This window comes from Halichoerus grypus, chromosome 11, assembly GCF_964656455.1.
Source record: "Halichoerus grypus chromosome 11, mHalGry1.hap1.1, whole genome shotgun sequence".
Lineage (NCBI taxonomy): Eukaryota > Metazoa > Chordata > Mammalia > Carnivora > Phocidae > Halichoerus > Halichoerus grypus.
Window position 1 is genome coordinate 73518466 of NC_135722.1, and position 27069 is coordinate 73545534.

Consider the following 27069-nt stretch of genomic DNA (forward strand, 5'->3'; position numbering starts at 1 on the left):
TGTCCTCCTCATACCTTCTATTCTTTTCTGAGGCTGTTTTATCTTTTGTTTCAAGCATGACTGTAAATGTTCATTTTATAGTAGCTGCTCAATGATCCTTCTTAGCTGATGCCAACATCTGTATCATCTCAGTGTGGCATTTCTTGATTGTCTTTTCCAATTCAAGTTGAGATGGTTCTTGGCTGGACAAGTGATTTTATTGTACTCTAGACAGTTTGGCTATTATGTTGTGAGATCCAGGATCCTATTTTTCTTCTTTGGAGGCAGTCATCTCATTCAGGTGTAGTGTGAAAGTCTATGTGGGGCTGGAAGTTCAGCTCCCCATTTGGCTCTTGGTGACACTGAAGCCTTGACTCTCACTGCCTCATTGCCTTTGGGGAAGGGTGGAAGTTCTGCTCTCCATTGGGCCTCTCTGATGGGGGTGGGAATGGAGGGATCGAGAATGCCAACTAGCTCTGCATCACCTGCCTTGTTCAGTCTCAGGATCCCTGGTGGGGAAAGCCGAGTGCCCTTGGGTAAATTCTTTTACGTCTTTTATTTTTTCTCTTGTATTTCCCATCTTCTTATCCTCTTTTGCTTCATGGCCTGGGAGATTTACTGGATGTTAGGAGTCCTTCTGATGAATTATTTTATTTTGGCAATCATTTTTAATTTACTTTTTCTTTGTCATATTTCATAACATTCTGTTCTCAATTTGCGGCAGTGGTATTTTATCAAATCTTTCTAAAGAACACTAACTAGTTTTTTTTTTTAAAGTATAATCTGTTCTCAGAATTATGTCTATGTCTTCTAGGTTCATTTTTCCCCCTTTTATTTATGTTGGCCTTTTTCTTCCATCTTGATGTTTTCCTCATTTGTCTGATGACTCTTGGTTGTCCACTCATATTTAAGAATGATTGTTGGAGGTAGATGGTGTGAGTTTCTTTGCCATTGTATAGGAGATTCATTTTTCTAATAAGTGTTTCCCTTGAATGGGAAGACTATCTGGGAGCTCTGCATATGTGAGCAGGCCATCTAAGAAGGGCAGTAATCTGAGAAGATTAGAGTGGGTTTTATCTTGGTTTTTTGGGGGTTTTGTTTTGTTTTTTTGCAAAGTCTTGTACTCATTCAACTCTCCCCCAAATCTCAGTTCTTGGGCAAGGATCTGGCTATTTGGCTTGCTTACCAAGTATCAGAATGAAGAGGGCTACCCTGAGGTGGCAGTATTCTTTCCAGAAAGTTCCTTCAATTTATTTAAGGAAATTCTTTCTCTTTATTTCTGTGTGTGTCCAAGATGTTGTAGCCATATTGAATTAACATTGAAATTCTTATTGCATAAAGGGCCACATGCTTAACTCTTTGAAACAACACTGTGTAGAAAGCTTCTTTCAACTAATATCTTCTTTCATTAAGATGGAAGTGTTCCAAAAAAAAAAAAAAAAGACATTCTTATTGCAAAACTTACTTTTTACTCTTCTTTGGAGGTCTTAATTAGTAATAAAATGTTACCAAAATCTTAATTGTCTAAATAATCCTCAAATTCAGAGAGATTTGGAACTGTTTGGTCTTCCCTTATTATAACAAAAAAAAAAAAAACAGGCACCTGGATCATTCAGTCAGTTGAGCATCCAACTCTTGATTTTGGCTCAGGTCATGATCTCAGGGTCATGGGATCGAGCCCCACATTGAGCTCTCCACTCAGTGGGGAGTCTTCTTAAGGATCTCTCTCTCTCTCTCTGTTCCTCCCCCTCACTTGTGCTCTTTTTTTCTCTCTCTCTCAAATAAATAAATAAAATAAATCTTAAAAAAAATAACCAAAAAGATTTTAGGCATATGTTTTCAAGGATCTGAACTTTGGTTAAGAATGTCCTTAATAATGAAAGCCCTTTAAGATTTTCAGTAGTAATTAACTCAATTCCTCTTGCTCTGGGCTGAAATCTTTAAACCTTTTGTGGACATCTTAAGATTATGCATTTCCTTTCTCAGTAAAACATTTCCATACCTATTACACTATTGGGAATTTCTTTTTTACATCTGACCTGTTCCACTTTGAACTTGTCTCCTTTCTTTTGTCTCCTGACATTTTTAAGGGGAGCAGAACAACCTGGAAGCATTCACATAATTACCTAACAAAGTTACTACTTCATTGTCTGACTTTTGAAAAATGCCAAGAGCTATTATCATTAAAGTTGAATAATGTCATAGGATGACAATTAATTTGATCTTTAACTGTTCAGTGTCATTCCCTTCCACAAAGAAGCAATCAAATATAATATGTACTATATTGGTTGGGAGCATGGGGTTTCATGTTGGTCAGACCTAAATCTCCATCCTGGCATCAACCACTTGCTAGCTATGTCTCCTGAGGTATTTTGCTTAACTTTCTTAGGACTCAGTTTCCTCTTTTGTGAATTGGGATAATAATGTTGCCTCCCTTGTATTGCTGTGAGATTTAAACAAGATACTGCCTATAAAAAGGGCCCCACACATATTAGGTGCCCCATAACTATTTGTTTTTATTGTTTATTAACTACAGTAGACCTATTTTATTAAAGCTGAGCAATGAGATATTATGTAGTAGATAATTATCCTTTTCAGTTATCTAAGAAAAAATCTGTCATTCTTATTACTCCATGTGGCCAAACTTGAAAGTAATGATGGAGATTTTGTTTATTTATTTATTTTTAAAATATGTAAGTCCAGAAGAGGAGAGAATACATTGAGTGTCTTTACAAACTTTAAGCAATTTTTAAAAAAGATTTTATTTATTTATTTGAGAGAGAGTGAGCGAGAGAGAGAGAGAGCATGAGAAGGGGGAGGGCCAGAGGGAGAAGCAGACTCCCCACTGAGCAGCAAGCCCCATGTGTGCTTGATCCTGGGACTCTGGGATCATGACCTGAGCCAAAGGCAGACGCTTAACCAACTGAGCCACCCAGGCACCCCAAACTTTAAGCAATTTTTATTCTCAATTACTTCTGGCTCTGCTCATTTCATGGAAGTCAAATGACCTTAAGTCTTGCTGAGCCTCACTGTGAAAGATCAGACAATGATGATTTTTGGGTGGCAACAGTCAGATACCATTGACCAAGTGGCTATCAGAAGAAATTGGAATAACTTTTAGAATATTTTTTTCTCTGCATTGGATGTCCATTAATGGAGCCTAGTAGAGAGGCAAGGTAGGAGTATAGAATAGCAAGCAAGATACAAATCCAAGGGATGAGACAGCACTACAGTCAGGCTGCCAAAGTAGGCAAATTCTCGGTGGTGAGAGGTCACTGGAAGCAAAAATGAGGACCTCCATCTCTTTCTGCTGGTGCCACTCTGTGCTCTCGCAGAGATGGGCTGCTCATGTTCTGATAATAACAGCTACCCAGCTTGGAAACCAGAGAATAAAACTGGAACCCTCCAGAAATAAGGGAACATAATCAATGTAAACATAAAATGATTGTACAGTGACCTCTCACATTTGTTGTTTCTGAAATTGTGAACAGACGACTGAGCTAAAAAATCTAAAGGATTTTTAGTAGACACAGAGAATATTATTCTAAAATTTGCATAGAAAAGTAAAGGTAGTAAAATAGCTAAAACAATTTTGTACAAGAAACTAAAGTGGTAGAAATTATTATACCAAATTTCAAGACATATTGCATAGCTACAATAATCAGGGCAGTGTGAGTGTTGGTGGACGAATAGACTCATAGATTAGTAGAACAGAATAGGGAACCCAGAAATAGACCCACAGATAACCCCAAATGATGTTTAACAAAGATGCAAAAACAAATCAGTGGAGGAAAGATAGCCTTTTCATTAAATGGTGCCGGAGCAATTAAACATCCATGGGGGAAAATAAATCAGAACCTAAGTGTTGCACCTTAAATAAAAGTTAACTCGAAATGGATCATGGTCTTAAATGTAAAACATAAAAGTAGAAAACTTTTTTACTTTTATTTATTTATTTATTTTTAAACTTTTTTAAAAGGTAGGAGAAAGCCCTTAGGATTTAGGTCTAGGCAAGGAGTGCTTAGACTTGAAACCAGAAGCATGATCTATAAAATAAAAAGTTTATAAATTAGACCTCATCAAAATAAAAACTTTACTCTGCAAAATACCTTGTTAAAAGGATGAAAAAGCAACATACAGTCTGGGGGAAAGTCTGTGCAAATCACATAGGGTTAATCTGTGATTTGGTGAGGTCTACACTCTGTTATGAAGGTTTGGTAGCTTTTTTGTTTTTATCTATTATGTCCAGAGACTTTTACTCTCATATTGTACTAAGCTATGCTTTTTACTTAAAAATATGAAGATTTGATAACTATTTACTTATAATCAAATCATAATTACATATTAATGCTATCGTCATTTCAGGAAATTATTTCTCCTTTCGTGAGTTTAATTACTAACTTTATCTTTTTAATGAAAAATGATAGGGTGCTATATTCAGGAGTTGTTGTTACAGCAATATCATTCTTTACTTCTGTTCCTCAATTCATCAAATACTTCTTGATACCTTGCTGTGTTCAGAAGGTACTTTTAAATTTAGTTCAGTGGCTGCATTTCGATGCATGATGTTTGCTCAGTTCTGACTCTTAAGGTCGGAAGAGAAAAAGTACATGCAAATTTCAGAAGTGAAATATCATTCCATATTCTCCCCATTGCTGATGTAACTCTTCTCCTTGTTTAATGTTAACAGCTGAACAGACTGGATACCTTTCACCCTTTTTATAACAGCAGTTAATCCTCAATCATGGTCTCTTTTTACGTTCCCATGTTGAGGCCCCTTGGTTCCGAGCACAGCGCTAATCAGATCAGCAGCTCAGCTGCTTGGGTCTCTCGTAGGAGTCAAGGATCTCCATTAAGGGAATGGGGAGGAATGTGCGAGAAGAAATTTTGTCTGAAGTGTGCAGATTGTGTATCTGATTCTCTCTGACGTTGATCACTGAGCTGAAAATGACAGAGTGTGGATAGCTCAGTCTGAAAACATGGCTACTGACTTCTCCAACTTCTTTACCAAGACACCTGTGAGGACAGCAGAGTGTGAGTGTGTTTTCTCAGGTATCTGTAGTTTAACCCAATTTGAAATCTTTAAACTCAAAATTTCCTGAAGGTATTGTGCTATATTTTAAAAATTCACATTTTTTAAAAATATAAAATAGTATTTTCAGTTACCATCTCCAGCTGAGACTTGCTACATGTTTACCAGTCCCATTTCCTCTTCCTGGGCATATAGAAATTCTCAATTTCTGAGCATTTCGTGCAATTAGTAACATAGGGCAAATTGATTAGATTCCAGGCAATGGGCTGTGGGCGGCAGTGATAAAGGCCTGGTCATAAAACATAAAAAATACACAGTTGCAGGGCGCCTGGGTGGCTGTCAGTTAAGCGTCTGCCTTTGGCTCAGGTCATGATCACGGAGTCCCAGGGTCGAGTCTCACATCAGGCTCCCTGCTCAGCGGGGAGTCTGCTTCTCCCTCTGCCCTTCACCCTGCTTGTGCTCTCTCTCACTCACTCTCCCTCTCTCTCTCAAATAAATAAATAAAATCTAAAAAAAAAATACACAGTTGCCTGTGCTCTTTCCCTTCCAGGGTGACCATGGAAGTTATGCATTTAGTATGATAGTGACACAAGATGCAAAGAGCCAGGATCCCAGAATCTCCACCTGGGGGAGAGGGTCCCGATATACAGCATTCTGTGACTTGGACAAGAAATAAATTTTTATTATGTGAAGTCACTAAGACTTTAGGGGTAGCTTGTTACAGCAGCTATAGTATTTGTCCTGACTAATGCACCATGAGAACAATATTTTTCTGCCAACTGTACTCATCAAGGTGTAGTTTCATGGAGTTAATTTTGAGAATGGAATGAATTGAAGAATGACAACATTTTCAGATTTAGTATCTAGGCGATTTCTCTCTTCTTTCTTGCTGTTACAATACTTCTAGACCTCAAGCTCACAAAAATATGTGCATACCAAAAATTGTTGTTCTTTTATTTCTTTCTTTTCCCCCAAAGTTCAATGAGTTCTATTAGGGTAACCATGAGAGAAGATGCCCAGAACACTGTGCAAAATTGCAATAGTTTGAGTTGAAATTTTGGCCAAGAGGATAGAATTTAAAAGGGTTTCTGACCTGTTGTTGTCCTGTTAGTGTCTTATTTTTTATTGAAAGGTGATGACAAATGATGCAATTTATTTTATGCTAATATGATCATTTCCATCCTTTACATAGTTGTCCCTCTTGTCCATAGGTTCACTTTCCAGTGTTTCAGTTACCTGCAGTCTACCATGGCCTGGAAGCAGGTGATCTTGACACGTGGTCAGAAGGTCAGAGTAGCCTCACACTATATCACAGTGCCTACATCATTCACCTCACTTCATCTTATCATGAAGGCATGTTACCATCCCACATCATCACAAGCAGGGCGACTACATTACAATAAGATATTTTGAGAGAGAGAGAAACTACATTCATATAATTCGTATTACAGTATATTGTTCCATTTTATCATTAGTTATTGTTGTTAACCTTTTATTGTGCCTAACTTGTAAATTGAGCTTCATCATATGTATGCATGTATAGGAAAAAATACATAGTATAAATAGGGTTCAGCACTTTCCATGCTTTCATGCATCCCCTGGGGTCTTGGAACATATCTTCCATGGATAAGTGGGGATAGAGGAACTACTATATTTTAAGAGTCTTAAAAGAGTCAATTATAGCCATATTTATCAAACATAAATCCTAGGATTTGTAACACTTTCCCTTACACAAGTTCTCAATATTTATTCCCAATTTTCTTTTTTTTTTTATTCCCAATTTTCTAAGGCCACGACAAGAAAGAAACCCTTGAGGGCTCTCTTTTGCCATTTTCAGGCTTTGTGTATCCTAGACAATTCGCTTAGCCACTCATTCCACCAACAATCTCTCAGCAGCGTTTCTCAAATTTTCGTTATCCCCGAACTATTTAATGGCTTACTCAGTGTACTCTTAGACCATTAATTCTAAGTGAATAGAAAGAGACATGATAAGTATTTAAATTATAAAAGTAAAACATAATATTAATGGTAAAAATAATTGTTTCATGTCAGTGGAAGAAGGATGATCTCACTGCTAACCTTTCACTAAGCGTTGGCTCAATAATTCAAGCATTAGCTTCTACATGCAGTATGTTTCTTCCCTGGCTCTTTATTGCTGCTAAATTGAAGGATTGAAACTAAAATTATAGATGATTGAGAATTCCAGCAAGTGTTTGATGGCTCCATCTGATAATTCTGGATATTCAGGTCAAACATGGGCCCAGAACTTAATGGAGAGATTTAATGAGTATAGGACCTTGAAAACGCTTAAGTCCACAAGGGAATCAAAACCTGGTGGTTTGACTGGGTCTAGTAAGGGGTAGTGACAGATAAATTCCTAATCTGCTCTTTGATTACATTGCATACCGTTGAACTATTCTTCATGTCTCATTGCAGCATCTTGAGGTGGCTTTTAAACATACGCATGATTTCTTTGCTTTGTTTTTTTCTAATGAGAAAGAGAATCTTCAAATATTGGGAATGAGTCCAATTCCTAGTGACCAAGGCATTTGGACCACAGCTTGTTTTGCTTTGTTTTAATCCTCACACCTTATCTTCACCATTGAAAACTGGCAATGGTTCATCCCTGCGGTGAGAAATTCAAACTTGTCAAGATAATTGAGGGTATTGCTGAGATGCCCCACATATTTGAAATGATAGAAATGATTTTTATTGGCATTATCAATGTCATGGAGGGATTTCCCTGTCCCTATTTCACAGCTCCTGAGAGCACATTTCCCTCTGCATTTGTCAGTGGGGAAAAGCAGGGTCTTATATTCACTGCCCACTTCTTGACAGAACGTGCTAGCAGTGTATACACTCAGTAACTGCAAGTTGACCATAGTATAATTTTCACTATTTCCTTAAACGTAAAATTGCAATCAGGAGGCCCTGTGGTAGACGGCTAATTAATCTCTGAAAACCAAGCAAGTGTGTGGATTTCCCTTTGGGGGCTACTCTTCTAATCTTGTAAGAATCTGGGCCTCTGTCAGAATTGAGCACAACATATCTCCAGGCTATATAATGGCTCCAAAATTATTTATTTATTTATTCATTCATTCATTCATTCTTTTATTTTTAAAGATTTTATTTATTTGTCAGAGAGAGCGAGCGAGCACAAGCAGGGGGAGCGGCAGGCAGAGGGAGAAGCAGATTCCCCGTTGAGCAGGGAGCCGGATGTGGGACTCAATCCCAGGACCCTGGGATCATGACCTGAGCTGAAGGCAGATGCTTAACTGACTGAGCCACCCAGGTGTCCCCCCAATTAATATAAAGATCTCTTCTGTTACGGGTTTTCTGTATTACAATAACCAAAAGTCATCAAGCACTTCCTTCATATATGCACTATACAGCATTAGCTGAAAGGTGAACTTGTTTGATGAATATCTTCCACATCGTACACCACTGGTACTATGTGATTTCTGACACTATCTTTTTTTATTATTATTATGTTATGTTAGTCAACATACATTACATCATTAGTTTTTTGTTCTTTTTTTAAATTTTATTTTATTATGTTATGTTAATCACCATACATCATTAGTTTTTGATGTAGTGTTCCATGATTCATTGTTTGCGAATTAACACCCAGTGCTCCATTCAGTATATGCTCTCCTTAATACCCATCACCAGGCTAACCCATTCTCCCACCCCCTCTCCCCTCTAGAACCCTCAGTTTGTTTCTCAGAGTCCCTAGTCTCTCATGGTTCGTCTCCCCCTCCAATATCCCCCCCTTCATTTTTCCCTTCCTACTATCTTTTTTTTTTTTAACATATAATGTATTATTTGTTTCAGAGGTACAGGTCTGTGACTCATCCGTCTTACACAATTCACAACACTCACTATAGCACATACCCTCCCCAATATCTACACCCAGCAACCCCATCCCTCCCACACCCCCACCACTCCAGCAACCCTCACTTTGTTTCCTGAGATTAAGAACTCCTCATATCAGTGAGATCATATGATACCTGTCTTTCTCTGATTGACTTATTTTGCTTAGCATAATACCCTCTAGTTCTATCCACGTCATTGCAAATGGCAAGATTTCGCTTGTGGTTTTTTTTGACGGCTGCATAATATTCCATTGTATATATATACCACTTCTTCTTTATCCATTCATCTGTCGATGGACATCTAGGCTCTTTCCATAGTTTGGCTATTGTGGACATTGCTGCTATAAACATTGGGGAGCACGTGCCCCTTTGGATCCCTACATCTGTATCTTTGGGGTAAATACCCAGTAGTGCAATTGCTGGGTCGTAGGGTAGCTCTATTTTCAACTTTTTGAGGAACCTCCATACTGTTTTCCAGAGTGGCTGCACCAGCTTGCATTCCCACCAACAGTGTAGGAGGGTTCCCCTTTCTCTGCATCCCGCCAACATGTGTCATTTCCTGACTTGTTAATTTTAGCCATTCTGACTGGTGTGAGGTGGTATCTCATTGAGGTTTTGATTTGGATTTCCCTGATGCTGAGCAATGTTGAGCACTTTTTCATGTTCTGACACTATCCTTTAATACAGATATTGAGTCATTAACTTTGGATGACTACTAGTACATACAAGCACATACTAAGGAAGGTGATCTGGACAACATGAGGAATATAAACTTGAGGGGTCTTATCTTCCCCCAGTGGCAAAAGTCATCTATTTTATAGTGAAAACTATGACCGTGGTTGGTCCTAGAGCACACTCTGCAAATAACACACATGGGTGAGGTCTCATGAAAGACAATGTATGGAGCAATGGATCTTCCATTAAATTAATTCCAATTTCCAGATATCCATTGCTATTCTTATTTTCACTTTTCATTCCTAGCTAGTTCAGCAAAATGATCATCTTGACAGTCACTTTTCCAAACAGTTATAGATTGCCATTCTTGATTTTTACCGAGGTCCAATTATGGTATATACGGTGACACACTTTGATAATAGGTAGCTTCTCAGAAGAACCAGAGAATGCTCTCCTTTCTGAGAGGGTCCCCCCAAACTAATGAATATATGACTGTTTTATAAGCAGGGAACGTTTAGGCATCAAAAATTCAGGAAAGTACTCTCAGACATCAGGACTAGATGTCATACTTTAGACAGATAACTTCTTTTTATACTTTTTAGACAGAAATGGACTATTTGCATTCTAGGTCTTATGTAATTTTTTAAACAATGGATAGAAAGTATAACCTCTGATTTTTTTTTCTATAAAACTTAATCTGTTCGTATAAAACATGAAGACATCAAGGCTTGTGAGAAAAGATTTCCAGTTTTTTCCTTTTTATTAGACTTCACATGTACTACCAGGAGCTCCTGAATATGGTTTTAAGGTTTGCGACTGATTCATAGGATTTTTTACAAGACACTCAGACTTGGCGGTCTCTGCTTTACAGTGGTGCAGCCTGCTGGGTTAGCACGTGGAAGAGGGCTGGCTCCAGTCATTAAACAAATAGGCATGGGTGCAGAGGTCTGTATAAAAAGCCTGAGTTTGCTCCTCTGCTTGAAGATTTTAGTATGTGCCAGGGCTCTAATACGGGCTTTTCCTTATTTTTTTCAATTCATACATTCATTCAACAAATATTTTTCAGGCATCTACTATGTGTCCAGCCCTCCTCTACGCCCTGGATTTTCAGGAGTGAAGACAATTGCCAAAATCACCTACTCTGTGGAGCTTACATTCTCTAAGGGTGGACAGAGAAGAAACCAAGCAATGAATACATGTAGCATGCTTGTGGGACTCCCAATGTAGCAGAGAGACAGACATGGAAACTGGATTACCAAACAATGTGGAAAGTGTGACTATAAACCCAAGGTCATCTGCTCGCATGAAAGAAGACACAACTCACTGGGGATAGGGGAGAGGATGGATGGGAAGGCTTCCTGATAGAAGAGACACCCAGGCTGAGTCTTACCAATAGCTAAGGGTTGGCCAGGAAAACACAGGTTGGAGGGGAGGGAGTAGAAGGAAATTGTCTCAACATGACATGATGGAGTCATGCAGGTGAACAACAGAATATGTGCCATATGTTTGTGGGGCGACCAGCACTTTGGTGTTACTATAACTTGTAGGGGAGGCAAGGGAGTGAGGCCTGCCAGTGAACCACATGAAGGAGCGTGGTCTTTGTACAGCTGAGATTGGGGAAGGCGAGAAGATTTAAGACAGGAGAGTGATGATATCAGATTTCCTAGTGCCTTGTTCTTTGCCCTTGTGGAGCACTGTGAGGAGCATGAGCTACAAAGATACATAAAGACACTGTGGGTCTCTGATCTGAAGGTCTTCCTTCCGTACTGCCTAGTTTTTTGGTCTATCTTGTTCTGCTCTAGACCTGCTTAGCCTGATCCACACTCGACACTCCTTTCTTCTCTGCTTAGGACAGGTTAGGCAGGGTGGAGGGTGTTCCCATGTCCAGTCCTCATCCTTTAGCCCAGCTCAAGACCCGGGGTGGAGGAGAGTGAAATTACTCCCTAATTCCTTGGCAAGATTCATGTTTTAGCTTTAGTTTGAGAAGCATTCTATCATCTGGGACCAAGTGGCCCTGTGCTTCCTGGCACCAGAAAACTTTGAAGACCAAAAGACCTGATTCCCTCTCACCATTTTAAGGCTTCAAACAAATCTACCCTTAAAAGGAAACTTCAAATCAAGCCAGTTCTTTAACGTGTGAACCCCACCAATTTATGTGCAAAATTTTGAGACCATGTGCATATGTTAGAACCACCACTCTCTTTTGCATAAAAAAAACTAAAATTAATTTTACAAAGTGGCTGTATTTGTTTTCCTTCAGCAAGTATTCTGTGAGTCTTTTCATTGCATTTCTCTCTGTGTACCTAGTTCTATCCCTACTCTGTTGGTTTATTGTTTTTGTCTTTCCATTTCTTCTGTTGCTTGCTAAGAGCATGTACTCTTACTAAGGCTTTATAACTTTATTCCCCTTTATTTCTCTCACAGTCCTCCCTTTACTACTCATTTAAAAATAGTAAAACCCATCTTTTTTAAAAAAGATTTATTTATTTGTTTGAGAGAAAGAGCACACGCATGGAGCCTGACACAGGGCTCACTCTCACCACCCATGAGATCATGACCTGAGCTGAAACCAAGAGTAGATGCTCAACTGACTGAGCTACCCAGGTTGCACCAAACCCATCTTTTTCCTAACACTATGGTTCCACTTTCTGTGTACTTTATGTCGGTTCAAAAGCATTATTTTTACAGAGCTGCAATTAAAAATTAATTTTATGTATTCTTTCCCAAATTATTAACCTTCAGTGTAGCGACAATGTAATGAACACAATCTTCACTGTATTCTAGGTTAATATGTCACAATTTATGATTTCCTTATTGTTGAACATTTGTTTCCAATTTTTCACTACTAAAACGTTGCTGATGCACCTTTAGGCACAGAGTGTTTTCTCTTTTGATGAACTATAGCATGTCCTTAGGTTAGGTTCACAAGAGCAGGATTATTGATGTAAAAGTATAAATATGTTTATGATCTTTGATTTGGGGAGTTGGCATAATGCAAGCAAAATGTATTAAAGTGTAACTGATACAATTCTTGACCTAAAGAGAGTGGTAAATTAAATCACAGATGTAGCATCTGCAGACTGCTCATTGTGCATTTACTCTGTGGGAAGGTCAGATCATGGTTTTGAGTATGTCCCTTCATTTTTAATCAACTTCTGCTCTTAAATCTTAGAGGTACATAATATCAGCTTCCAAGGTTGAAGATCACATGACAAAGAATTAACCACAAAGACTGATTAAAATGTTATGATTAGACTATACTAGTGCCATTTTCAGCTTATGACATTTGTCAATATCATTTAACCTTATAGAAGACAAATTCATTTAAAAAGGCATTTGCAAGCAAAATAATTATATTTTATTGAGAATTCAGAAGAGTTACAGTACTTTAAGACAGTTTTTTTCATATTGTAAAGAAAAATAAGTTAAAAGAAAAAGAATTGACTCAAGTGCAATGGTATTTCAAACTAACAAAAAATCATTTTGAAAAACACAAAACTCCACAGCTTAATTTATTCATGGTATAAGCATTTACTTTCCTATTTGTTATCAAGAAAACTGTAATGGAATAATTTTTGGAGTGATCTTTCAACACATCATCTTTCTGGTTCCAATTTAAATGGTATGTTAACATTAGTATCTAATTCACATGGATTACAGGTGTGTGTGTGTGTACGTGCATAAGAACTAGCTAATTTTAATATGACATTTTAAGAGAGAAAGTCGTCATTTCATTTATCACAGGGTAATAAATAGCCTTTCCAGTCATTTCTTAAGTATGTTTTCTTATCTCCTAGGTGAAAACCACTTTCATTAAGGCGTTTAGTTGAGTAAGCACTTGGGGCATAAATAAGATTATCCATAACACTGCCAAAGTCTTAACTACTACAGTCAGCCATTTAATGTTAGGAAGTATCTTGTTACACCTTTTAGATCAAAGTTCTCAACTTTTCTTATGAAGGGAGAAGCTAGTTCAGCCAAAAAGAACCAAATAGACTCATTTAGAAAAAAACAAACTCATTTTACACGATCAGTGGTCTGTATTTTTACCAAATCTTATTCCTCAACAGAAAATATTCATTGGGCCACTGGTATTCTTTTCAAATTTTTATTTATGATTTCCATTACCTCTATTCTGTGTCTTCTCCTTCTTAAATGAAGAAAGGAGAACTGAGGTCGAAGCCTAACATAAACACATGTACTACTGAGATGCTGTATGGGCTGACATCTACAGTGAAGAAAGCCACAGGTAAGCTCCACTAACACCTGTGCTTTGCCACAGCTGGAAATGGCACTAATGTGGAACTTTAATTCATAGTTCCGTTAATATTTTTATAGTGCCTTGCAGTTAGACAGCTTTCCTGCAACTCTTCGGAAAATACTGAATTAAATTAGGCCCTGTTAGGAAATTTACAACATGAGCATTGCATAAAATGCTTATAAAAACGTTAAGTGCGTTGCCTAGATGAGAGGCAGAACTGGTTTTAAGAAAGGAGAATGCAGCAAGGATAGAATTAAAACATAATGTGGCATTTGCTGCTCCAGTATACTTTCTTATTTGATAACATCATACAGATTGGTCTTTAACCAAGGGAAAACCCTAGTTCTTATTTAATTGTGGAGAAATCTGACCATGTGGGGAAAAGAAGATCCTCTGATAAAAAAAAATATATATATATATCTGAAAACCAGTGTTTTGACAAGTTGACTCTGAAACTGGCGACACCCTTTTGAAGGTAAGGGACTAATGATAACTGACTTGGAACAGAGGTCAGCAGAGGTAAGTGAAGGTTTCCCTTCTCCCCCATCTCAGTGGTAGAAAAGGCTCTAGGCACCTGATTACCTTTCAGAGAAGGGGGTTCTTTATTGTGGCAGATGAAACGCTGCAGTCGTCTGAGCCATAACGTAATGGACCAGATATACAATTTGACAGGTGCAATCGCTCTCATCTGTCCAGGCCCCAAAATGAAAGCAACAGCTGGTCTCATCAAAATAGCTTCTCCAAGAATCTTTAGAAAAGGTTGTGACTCATTAAAACTAAATTTTCAGAGGAAAAAATATTGCCACTGATTTTTTTTGCAAATAAAATACATCATCAAAAATCCTTAAGTAAGGGTGCATTTATGCTTTACATCTAAACAGTTTCTTGTTAAGGATTAAGACTAGTCTCTCCCTTTTTAGCCCCTTCTTTTGCCATTTCAACTTTTGTATTTAAAGTATTGGTGATTTAGTGGACTAAGTACTGGCTGTCGATTCAGCACTCGCTGCATAAAGAAGCCTGGCTGATAATGCGCTTAACATTTTGTTCGTGCAGAATCTAAAATTTATTTATTGCTATGATCAACTATTCAAAATTTATTGAATTTGATGAATTAATAAGGAAAATAAACAGGTCAAAGTATAAAAATAAAATTTCACGCATAGACTAGAAATATCTGAAGACAGCTGACAAAATAATAGTGCTTTCTATTAAATAACGGTTTTCAAGTCATTTTATACCAAGTTACACATTTTTAAAAAAACAACTTAATTTATTCTTAGAAACACGATTATACAACAGTTTCAATGACGATTACTTTTCCTATAACTTTGCCCACATTCTCTCAGTATGACTAAAAGCTCAACAGAACAGATTTGATATAAAAGTATCACAAACAATTATTGGTGATATCTAATGTAAATGTTTAAAAAAAGTTTGATTCTTATGAATTTGTACAAAAATAAAGCTTCTGATACTTTGTTAGAATTGTATTTGATGACTCATTAACAACGCAAAGCAAAAAATACTTGAACTAAGTTAACATTTACATATAAAAATATAGAATACACACCCTACAGTGATCTTGATGATATCTTACAGTATTACAAACTAGAGTACCATCAGCCTGATTAAAAAGTTCAACATGTTTTAAAGTATGAATTTTTTAAAAAGTCAAGATTCTTAATGTTTTAAATGTAAAATTTTTCATTTTTCATGTCAACTGAGATTGTTTTGGTTAATAACTGGGCTTGACAAATATGGAGTAATAAAAGGTATTTCTCTGGAAGAAACCTGGAGTGTCTCAAGATTTAGTAGTCTGTTATTGCCTTGATTTTTCCTCAGCACAAATTTCTTTATAGTTTTTTTATTCTGCCCATTCAGATCAGTAAAAGGCTATCATAAAAAAGCCACAGCGCTGGAAGGAATACACATATCCTGCATTTTGTCAGATACTTATTTTCTGCCATTGAGAAAGATGGCGCCTACAAAACCCAAAAAGGGAAGAACTAATAAGGAGACTTTGAGCCACAAACAGAGTAGCTGGGTACCTTCTACTAGCCAGCAGTTAAACCGGCATGTGATTTCTACTTTTTAAAACAGAACAAAACAAAAAAACAAAAAACTTCTTTCTCTTTTTGGGGTTTATATGGCTGTAATACATGCTTTTCAGAGTTCTCTGATTTTTATGGTCAGATCACATATATTATTCAAAGATCACTGGCTTTCTAAGTATTAAAATATAATTAAATAGATGCAACACTAAAGACTAAACTGGACATAATTTATTCTTTTTTCTGGATGTGATGTAAAAAATAAAAAATCCTGACTGGGGGTCAAAAGATCAGGTTCTCTTGCTTGATCTCAAAGCTGAGTGGTCTTGACCAAGTTAGTTAACCTTTCTGCATATGAATTTCCTTAGGTAAGAAATAAGGGAATTGTGTTGGATAACCCTTAAAGTCTCTTTCAAATTTGACTGAGACACTAAGTCAGGATCTCACACAGTGCCTCAGTTTTCATTGTGCAGATCAACTACCATCAGAGAATAGTGTAGAATAATTCTGGTTGTAGGGATTTCTGATGCTTACATTAGGGTTAATGAGTTTTCTATCCTTCCAGGGATGAATTTTAAGTATTTGGCTCTCTAGTAAAAACACAATTTAGGACATTTTTACATTATACACAAAGTACACTCTGATATTCACCGAGACAGTGAGAAGATTTTTGTTAACTCTGTCTTTCTTTGATTCTCTTATTGTTAGAACCCTGTTCTCCCCTCAGCTGGGTGGGGAAAGAGGAGCATGGGTATAAAAGAGAATCTTCGTTAGAGTATTTCTGATTGAATGAAGAATAGTGGAAGTCTTTTTATTCTTTAATTTTTCTACATTTTAATTTCTTAATTTTGATTTAAAAAATTTTCAAAACTAAATTTTTTAAATTATTGCTAATAGTTAAAACCAATAATTTGTCATAGTTTACCACTATCGGTAAAGAATTACAGTCTACTACTAAAATACCATTACTGTGCCAAAAGAAAAGAGAATTTGGTTCTATTTTTAAGCACATGGCAATATGTTCTACTAGTTCTTATTTTCATCATTTTCAGAATCGAGACAAAAGGAGAAGACTCATAATTCTGCTTCCACTATTTCAAACCAGATGGAAAGCAGGTTGAATTCAAATTTAGAGAAGGGTTTTGTAGTGCGCCAACTTTGGGAGTAGGATAAATAATTTCTTCCACAGTTACATATGTACCTAAGAAGAATCCCACAAGTCCAGTGAACGCTATGGAAGTATTTTTCAGGACCATCCACAGGCTGTAGTGTTCCTTAGAGAACGTAAGGATCTCAACGAAAGGTGGCAGGACCAGGGCCAGGGTGCTGCTGCTCACAGCCCCAACCAAGGAAATCACAGCGTCCAGACGCGGGATCAGAATCGCTCCGGCACCTAGGAGATGAGAAGCCGTCGTCTCCTTACTTACATACTCAGTACTTAAAGGAGTACTAAACATAGATAGTGGGTATGGCAACTCTACTTGCCTTTATAACTTTTCTGAATTATTTCTAAACGAAAAGTTAAAAAAAAAAAATAATAATAACGTACCACTGCTTTCGACCCGATTTTCATCCAAACTGCCAGCAAGCTTTCCGAAAAGCTCTGATCTGGCACCTTCTTGGTCCTACTTACCCTTCTCTTGCCGAAGATACCAACAGAGGGCCTGTAAAAACTCAGACTCCCATTCCTTCCTCAAACATCCTAAAACGGCCCACTGATGGACTTGCTGAGGGTCTGCAGAGGCCCCCAGAAATAACCCCAGAGCCCGCTCACAGAGGACTCACAGCTACGTCACCCCACTACCAAGGAGGATTTCGTCACCCCAGTTCCGGCTTTGGGGGCTCCACTGATGCGTGCGTTGGCGCTCCCTAACTTGTCTCCTAAAGTTACCATCTTCCCTCTAATCTTTTTTATCCCTCTCTCTTTTTTATGTATTTATTTTTAGAGAGAGAGCGAGCAGGGGGAAGGGCAGAGGGAAAGAAACTCACTGGGCATGGAGTTCAACGCGGGGCTCGATCTCACGATCATGACCTGAGCCGAAATCAAGAGTTGGGCACTCAACTGACTGAACCACCCAGGTGCCCCATCCCTCTCTTTTTATTTCTCAGTTTACATACTTTTGCTTTTCTCATTTCTAGCCTCCTGGTCTCTTGCTGAACTTTCTTGGTGTATATATAATTTAACTTGGGCTCTGTAATTAACTCTTCCATTTGCAGCTTGTGGCTCTCGGTGTTTTTCAAGAGGATGTGGTATTAATTTGGAACTACTAGGTTTCTTGGAAGTATTTATTTCCTATTTAATTTCTTTTGAAAGCTAAAACCCTAAAAGTTATTTTGAAATAATAAACCTAGCCTCACACCTAGAAGACTGAAGTGTGGCAAACATTCCTAAATAAGATACATGACTTTGAAGATGTTGCAGCTCTAAACTAGAAATGCTTGATAAAGTGGGTTCCCTATTGAATAGAAGCTTGCTACATTCCTTTAACATTTTTCTCCAGGGAACTATAATCATAACTCCCAAACAAAATTAGGACCTTTCAAATTTCATTGACAACATCCATTTCATGGGGGACACACTTCTACCTACTTATACTAGATGGCAGTATAAAAGGAAGACCAGACAAGCAGGACTAGAACATTGCCATCTGAAGAGCCTTTCATTTGGGAATTCATTTCTCCCCATTCATGTTTTTCAATAATCCAGCTGTTATTAGTAAAAATCAAGTGAAATATGGTTGGAAAACCATGTGGAGGAACACTATAGGTTTTTTAGAATTTGTTCATTCAGACTAAAATTCCATTTATCAAACACTTTCATTTTTTTATTTTTTATTTTTTTGAAGCTTTTATTTATTTATTTGAGTGAGAGAGAGAGAGAGAGCACAAGCAGGGGGAGCATCAGGAAAGGGAGAAGCACATGCCCTGCCGAGCAGGGAGCCCGATGCAGGACTCAATCCCAGGACCCTGGGATCATGACCTGAGCCAAAGACAGATGCTTAACTGACTGAGCCACCCAGGTGCCCCTTATCAAACACTTTTAAATCATGAAATTTATCAATTAGCTGAAGTCATCCCTTAAACCTTATATAATCAATAGATATTTGCTAATTAAAAAATGGCTTGAAGTGTTATTTGGTAATGCTATTAGTCAATAAGGAAGAGAAATATATATATTTTAGGCAAATTTGATATATAAAAACTCCAAAAACAGGAAGTCAAAGGATAGTCTGGGATACGGAGAATTTATTCATTATAAATATTTACTATAGGATTACTATAAATAGGCTGCCCTATGTCATTTACAGACAGGTGTTATGAATAGATCTATTAAATACTAATTAAGTTTATTCAGTATTTTCCAAAACTATATTATAGAGAAAAAGAATGTATCCTAAGGCACAAAATTTCCTCTCATTAAAAAAAAAAAAAAAAAAAAAAGCCCATTTTAAGTCCATTCTTTGCATCTGCATGGTGAAAACACAGAGAAGAAAATATAGAGAAAAAAACAAAATACTTGATATTATAACATCAACAACAAAACTGTGAGGAACACTCCAGCACATACATTTTAATTACACAAATAATTAATGGTATTCCCCACGTACCACCTAACTAGAATATGAGGAAGATACAGCTTTCCTCACCTGCAATGGCAACTAACTGAAATGAAGGATTTTAGTGTGTCTTCTCTAGTATTCTACAAACTACTAAGATTTATATTTTTTGGTACTTTGCAGTCATATCTCCTAAAACCATAAAGCAAACTCCCAAGGCCAAAAAATTTCCAAATTAGAAATAGTGGAAAGATCAACGAATTGGACAATAATAGAAATAAATAGTACTTAACATATTTTACATATTCAATTCAAACATGGAATTAAACACTGGTCTCAGGGGCGCCTGGGTGGCTCAGTCGTGAAGCGTCTGCCTTCAGCTTAGGTCATGATCCCAGGGTCCTGGGATCGAGCCCTGCATCAGGCTCCCTGCTCAGCGGGAAGCCTGCTTCTCCCTCTCCCACTCCCCCTGCTTGTGTTCCCTCTCCCACTGTGTCTCTCTGTGTCAAATAAATAAATAAAATTTAAAAATAAAGATAAATAAACACTGGTCTCAGTGTTCATTATAATTCAAAATTTAACAGTTCTTTCTACAGGTTTGCTTGTAAAATAAAAGGTATTTATTGTAGTTGATGGTGGCTGTTGGCCAGCTTCTATTCACCTTCTCCCTCACCTGTGAGATGCCTCTATAGCAAGTAAATGCCGAGAGAAAACAGGTAGAAAAGAGTCTGACCCATCTTTCCAAGCGTTTGAGTTCCACTAAGAAGATGCTTTGAAATGATGATTCAAATGCTAAATAGAGATTTGGGTGTAACCAACACAATCCAAGCTGATAAGCTCACTACTTTGAACACCAATACTACAAACTTGGAAAGGATTATGGAACACGGAAAGATACTCAATTTTCAAAGCACACCCAGCTGAGCCTCCACTCTCACTGCTAGTGTCACACAGCCTGCTCTGTGGACATTACAGGGTCCCATCAGCTGTCCACACACTCATCCGTAAGGAGCCTGCCCCCCAAAGCTTGTCAAGTGCTTTACAGAACAGATAAAAAACAGTCCTGTCATGCATATCGGCTGGCTTTTACTTTAATTTGGAAGCATGTGCCAAAGACTCCAGTGAAGCTCAGTGTCTGATGATGTGTCCCAGCAAAGTAGAAGGGAATACTACCTGGTTTGTGTTCTCTTTGTCCAAAGCATGCCGTAACTGTAACCCTCATTTACCGTTGAGTAGCTTTAACTATTTTTAACTAAAAAGAGAGAAGTGGCAAAGAAACACCGGCCATTCTGTGTGTCATGAACTCAGCTCTTGAGGAGAGCCCCTGGCTTCTGGGAAGAGACTCATGGTCGTGGATGTACAGACAGAGCGCTCTGCCATAACAATGGCGGCCAGTGTGAAGAAGTGGGTGAAGTGACTGAGCCATCACAAATTATTAAACCCCATTAACATTTTCTTCAAGCTCCTTCAAGTGAACTTCAGTTTCTAATTTCAAAAGGAGAAATGCTTTCAGAGCAGAAGTCTTACATCTATGATAAAAGGATTTGTACTGAAATCAGCCTTTTTATTTAGTACGGTTGTTAAAATATCAATAAAAACAATGTGTAAGAAATATTTCAAAATGTCTTAAAATAACTTTCTCCTACTGACTGTTTTCTTCGTCATCAGAGTTTGGGCTCATTGACTTCACTCCTCAATATGATTTACCTTATTGTTGCTATAATTCATTTAAATGATTAATTTGGAAAAAAGTTTTCATTTACTTTTCCCAGCTTTGCTTTTTCTTTAGATCTAGGCTAAGCTCCACCCCAAGCTGCTCACTGAAATTTATAGTTGCCCCTAATTTCTAGCTCTCTCATTCTCTCACCTTGACTGGGCCAAGATGGTTACTCATATCTTCCACAAAAAGCTGACCCATTTCCAACGGTCCCTGGTATCATTCTAGATAATCGCTGGTTCAGTATTATGGTCATCTTATATTTGCGGTTACAGCAATAATGGTGACAATTACAACTTCTGGCTACTTTGTTAATATTCTTAAATCCTACAAAAATGCCATGAAGGAAGTCTTTCTTCATTTCTCAGTTGAAAAAAGAGGGGTTTACAGATGCCATGGAATTTGTCTAAAGACACCAGCAGGTGAGTGGTAGGTTTGAACCGTCAGGTCAGTGTGACCCCAAAACTCACACTATTTCCACTGTACCAAAATCAAGCTTCTTCTCCACAGGTCTCCATAATTAGTGCTCCCTGGTGGAGGCATCTTATAATGTGAAACCTTAAGACGAGATTACACACATTCCTTCAAATAATAAGCAAAATTAGCCACTGAAATTATTAAAGACCAAAACAAAACAAAACCCATTTCTATAGGTAGTCATGGAGAGTTAAACTGTTAAATATACAAAAGTTAGCAGAGGGCGCCTGGGTGGCTCAGTTGGTTAAGCGACTGCCTTCGGCTCAGGTCATGATCCTGGAGTCACTGGATCAAGTCCCGCATCGGGCTCCCTGGTCGGCAGGGAGTCTGCTTCTCCCTCTGACCTTCCCCCCTCTCGTGTGCTCTTTCTCTCATTCTCTCTCAAATAAATAAATAAAATCATTAAAAAAAAATTATTAAAAAAAAAGCAGAAATTAAAAACCCAAGGAAAACTAAAACCAAAGTAAAATGTATATCCACAATATAAGGATTCCCTTATGCACCTGATTTAAATATATTTTAATCACCACTGATGTAGTTTTCAAAATAATAATTTAATTAGTTCTTTTAAGTATAACAGGCTCTGGTTTATGTTTTTCTTATACAGTAGTAGAATAACAGAATTTTAATCCAAAAAGTATCTCAGTTATGTAAACAAAATTGTTTTTAAAATATTAAAAAATATACTTAAGTAGCTTCATTATATGAAATTCAGCAAGAAAAAATTATGATATAAATGTGTAGTAATACTTACACGTAATAGCAACCAAGAAGGACCTTATCGCAAATTCACAGATTTGTTTCCATTTAGCATGAAATTTGGATGTGATCACAGGGATGATGATCTCTGCCGGAACATAGAACTGAATTGAATATGTCACAAAGATGCCAAAGGAATATAGAATTTTCACTGATTGATACAACCTGTTAAAAAAATATTTTAAAATTCAGTCATTCTTTTTTTCCCCAGATTTACTGAGGTATAATGGATGACACTGTAGGTAAAGTGTACAATATGACTTGATTAAGTATACACTGTAAAAGGATTCCAACTATCGAGTTCATTAACACCTCCATCACCTCACATATTTGCTTTTTTTTTCTCTCTTTTTGGTGAGAACACTTTAGTTCTACTCAGCAAATTTCACTTATACATTACACTGTTACCAACTATGGTCACCACATTATACATTAGATCCTTAGAATTTCTTCACCTTACAACTAAAAGTCTGTACTCTTCTATCAAACTCTCTTTTTCCCCATCCACCAGCCCCCTGGCAACCGTTAAGTCTACTCTGTTTATGTGAGTTGATATACATATATTTTTTTTAAATTAGTTTTTTAAAAAATTTATTTATTTTAGAGAGAGAGAGCAAGTGTGAGTGAGCAGGGGGAGGGGCTGAGAGAGGGAGAGAATCCTCAAGCAGACTCCCTGCTGAGTGCAGATCCTGATGGAGGGGCTCCATTCCAGGACTCTGAGATCATGACCTGAGCTGAAATCAAGAGCCAGCCACTTAATCGACTGAGCCACCCAGGCGCCCTTATATATATATTTTTAGATTCCACCTATGAGTAATACCATGCAGTATTTGTCTTTCTTTCTTTGCCTGGCTTATTTCACTTAACATAATGCCTTCCAGGTTCATCTACACTGTTGTCTTAACATGAATCTGGCTTTCTTCTTTTTATCTTTAATGTTAAGATAGGTAAGAAATCCAACACAAACTTAGGCCAATATCTTACTAATTAAATGTTTATAAAAAAAAAGCCAGCTGATCTCTACTAAATTTCTAGATGACTGGTGGACAGTTCATTTTGACAAGCCTAGAGAGCTTGAATGTGGCAATGCAAAGGTTTGCTGGAAAGATTTCATTGTAGGCTAAGCCAGTGTGCTAAAGGCTACACTGTGTTCCATGAAGAGTTAATGTTTTCTCAATTCTCTTTTAAAAACTGAGCATACTGTTATGTCTTTGATAACTTACTGGTCTATATATAAAAGAAAACTTCACATTGAACTCTGAGTTACAGTTCTCCTTGCTTAAAAATCTTGGTATGTATGTCATTAGTTGCAGAAATGTCATCATTCTTAGGTCCAAAAGGAGGGCATTTTAAATGGTTTCAACTTAAAAAGTTCTCCAGATTCTACAGGAATTCCACCTATGTTACAGTTATATTAATACGGAAATAAAGTTTGTGAGGTTGGGTTGATGCCCAGTGCTTTACAACTGCACAGCAATGTTCAATTTTAGAAATATCTTTAGATTTCTACATTGTAGATAGCCTCTTGTCAAAATCAGTGTGCACGTCTGGATAGAGACTTCTGTTGTCTGGCAAAAGAACACTTTTTAAATGTTGATAACGGCACAGAGAGAAAATGCAGAATCACAGGACTCAGAACATTATAGAGCCTACTCTCGGGTTACAGATAATAAAATTACATTGTGTTTTTTGAAATTTTGAATATTTTACAATAGTTAAAATAAAAAACCCAATTGCTCTTGTATCCTTTTAAGAAAACAACCAGAGAGCAGACCGTGGATCGAATGTGCCACAGCATTGGGGTAGTGGTTAACACACGTGTCCTCTCTAGGCCGAATCATCCTTGATAGTCCCAGTCGTCCCTTAAGAGTTCTGCTTTCCCACCTGCAAAGCCTATGCAAGGGAAGAGTGTTTCTTTCTTAGGAAAAAATGAAATCCTTTTAAAGAGATACGAAATATTCCACTTTTGGTAAAGAAAGGCCTCAACATTAATTAGACTTTAAGCTTATTTCTGATGTCTTAAGGTTTAAAGTAGCAAAGATTATAAACAGTTCTCTAAACTGCAGCCACGCAGGAAGGAATTCCGTAAGTCTCCTCCCATAATATATGCATCATAGGAGTGAGTAAGAGAAAGGAAAAAAGTCGAGTAGAAATAGATTCGAAAATACTACAAACATAATTAAAGAACAAAGGAACTCCTTAGGGCTAGCAACAATAAAATCTTAATTTTAAAACGATTTCAGGATATATTTCTCAGCTTGAGACTTAAAGTTTAAATATAAATGGTCAAGTTACTGCAATGCACAGAATAACTGAAACACTCCTGCTCCATATACTCTGATATGTAATTATAGACAATTAAATGAATATTCTTATCAGTTTATTAGAACATTCCTTTTGTTCGAATTATCTTTTAACTTACATGTTTTTAAATATGGTTAACAATATATTTAAAAATACATCACTACGCGCATAGGTATAATTACTTTTCTATTGATTTAAAACAAGTTATACAGGCTAAGAATCCAGTTATTATTAACGCAAGTCAATAAGATTAATTAGGTATTACACAGAATACAAATGGGAAATAAAATGGTATGAGTCTTTTAAAAGCTAATATACATGCTATTTATCAACCAAAGAAGAATAATAAAGATGTTTAAGAAAAGCACTGCAGTCTTTTGAAATCAATTGTTCTATTTTGACTTCTTTTCTAAGAATCTACTAGTTTCTATGTTTGCCATCTATATTTTCAATCACTCTATTTTTCTCTAATCAACTTTTCTATAGATATTATCAACCTTTGTTCTCATTTTGGTTTTAAGCAAGCATCTATGTACTCAGCTGTAGAAATGAAGAGTTGAAAGAAGAATCTACCCTGTAAACTCTCTCTCCAAAGGATAAAAAACTTTCTTAAAGTTGTAAGAATTTGTTTTGAAGATACAGGAGAGCCTAAACAAATTTTAAATAACACTTAATGCACATTAAAAAGTATTTTAAAATTCACTGCCAAAGTTTTTTTTTTTTTTTTTTAAGATTTTATTTATTTATTTGACAGAGAGATAGAGCCAGAGAGCACAAGCGGGGGTAATGGCAGAGGGAGAGGGAGAAGCAGGCTCCCCGCTGAGCAGGGAGCCCCATACAGGGCTCGATCCCAGGACCCTGGGATCACGACCTGAGCTGAAGGCAGACACTTAACGACTGAGCCACCCAGGCGCCCCTACTTATCATCTTTAAAACACAATCTTTGCTTCAAAATCTAAATGTGATACACTGAATAATACTACTCGTAACTAGTTTTAAAAGGTGATACCTCAATCAATAAACAGTTAATAACTTGGAGCTTCTCTAATCCATACTTGCTTTATCCTGGGGCTGCTTTCTAATTCAGCATTTTCTTGTAGGACTACCCGTTCTGAATTCTGAGAATGTAAGTCACATGGCATCAAAAGCCCTTTACAGCTTCCCATCACTAGCAGCTATGAGCCCCCTAGGCTCTTGTGACAGCCATCAGCTTTTATACCAACAATAACCAGTACACTGCACGTTCTCTGACTTCCTGGGCCTATCACCTGAAGCACAGGGAGGGAAAGGAAGAAGAGACTCACACATAGTACATCAAGAAAGAAATTTTAGATATAATCCTATGATCATTCCGGTCCAAACTTCTCATTTTACAGAAGACTATCACTATATAAAGACAAGTATCTCCTCTGCATTATTCCTCAGTCATGGCTGTTATTTTAACTGTCCCAGAGGCAGAGACCATAAAGAAATGGACAGCGGGCCACAGAAGGCTTATCTCCACAAGGAAAAGGAATTAGCCAACACAAGTTCTCTGAAGGAGAATTACGTATCTTGACTTGCTTTCCGTTTTATTCCAGATTTTTGTTTCTTAGGATACATGTACTATCCTTTCCTCTAAATGAAAAGCAGGTGACTAGCTAGGCTTTCTTGAACAGAGACAAGGATGTGATGGTCCCTTTTTAATCAAGACTTTGCAACTAGTTCTAAGTGTAAAGCCATACAATGAAGGATAAGGTGACAGGCAGGAAGGGGGTGCGGAAAAAGGCAAGGATTACACAGAGCTACTGCAGGGGCATCAGGGCTCCCTCAAGCTCAGTTGTGAACACCGACAGCATTCCCTGCTTGTCTCTCCCACTGTTCTTCACCATGCTCTTCACTCTCTGGGAATAGGAACATCTTAACTTGACATGCATGCATACTCCCCCTTCGATCCCTTCTCTCTTTAAATACTTCTGTGAAGAAGAGTAGGGAAGAATTCTGAGATTGTTTCCACTTACATTTTATATTTGACTTATTAAAAGTACTTGTCAATTTTATTTATAAAATTATTCTTCAGATTTATTCTAAATATTATTCTAAGTTGGGAAAATACTATTTTCTAGACATTATATAGTATTTGAAAAAAAAGAATTATGCTACCATAATTTTTAGCCTTGATTATTTCTTATATTAAGCTGTTTAAGCTTCTAGCCTGTATTAAACTATTACAAAAAGAGGCATATTTGGAAGAAACAAAGTTATATAAATAACTGTAAGTTAATGAAATAAATGCTTAAAGTTACATATCTTGTTTGTGATCATGTCTCTAGTCTGAAATGAAGGTATAACATTTGACACGTTTCCATCATGAAATACATTTATAAAATGTGTCATAGCTAA

General features: G+C 37.1%; 1 protein-coding gene across 5 annotated transcripts in view; it reads right to left on the reverse strand.

Moving 5' to 3' along the window:
- Positions 1–3985: 3985 nt before the first annotated feature.
- SLC36A4 (solute carrier family 36 member 4) overlaps positions 3986–27069 on the reverse strand; it is a 60622-nt gene continuing 37538 nt past the window's right edge. For 4 of the 5 annotated variants that reach the window (XM_036111823.2, XM_036111821.2, XM_078058679.1 and 1 more), the window contains 2 exons: positions 22379–22548; positions 12897–17266 (listed from right to left, as the gene is read on the reverse strand). In XM_036111823.2, coding sequence (XP_035967716.1) covers positions 16965–17266; positions 22379–22548 — 472 coding nt within the window. In that variant the 3' untranslated portion in view covers positions 12897–16964. Of the gene's footprint in view, positions 4996–12896; positions 17267–22378; positions 22549–27069 lie in introns of those variants that run through there. The other variant, XM_078058680.1, reaches the window with a different exon arrangement.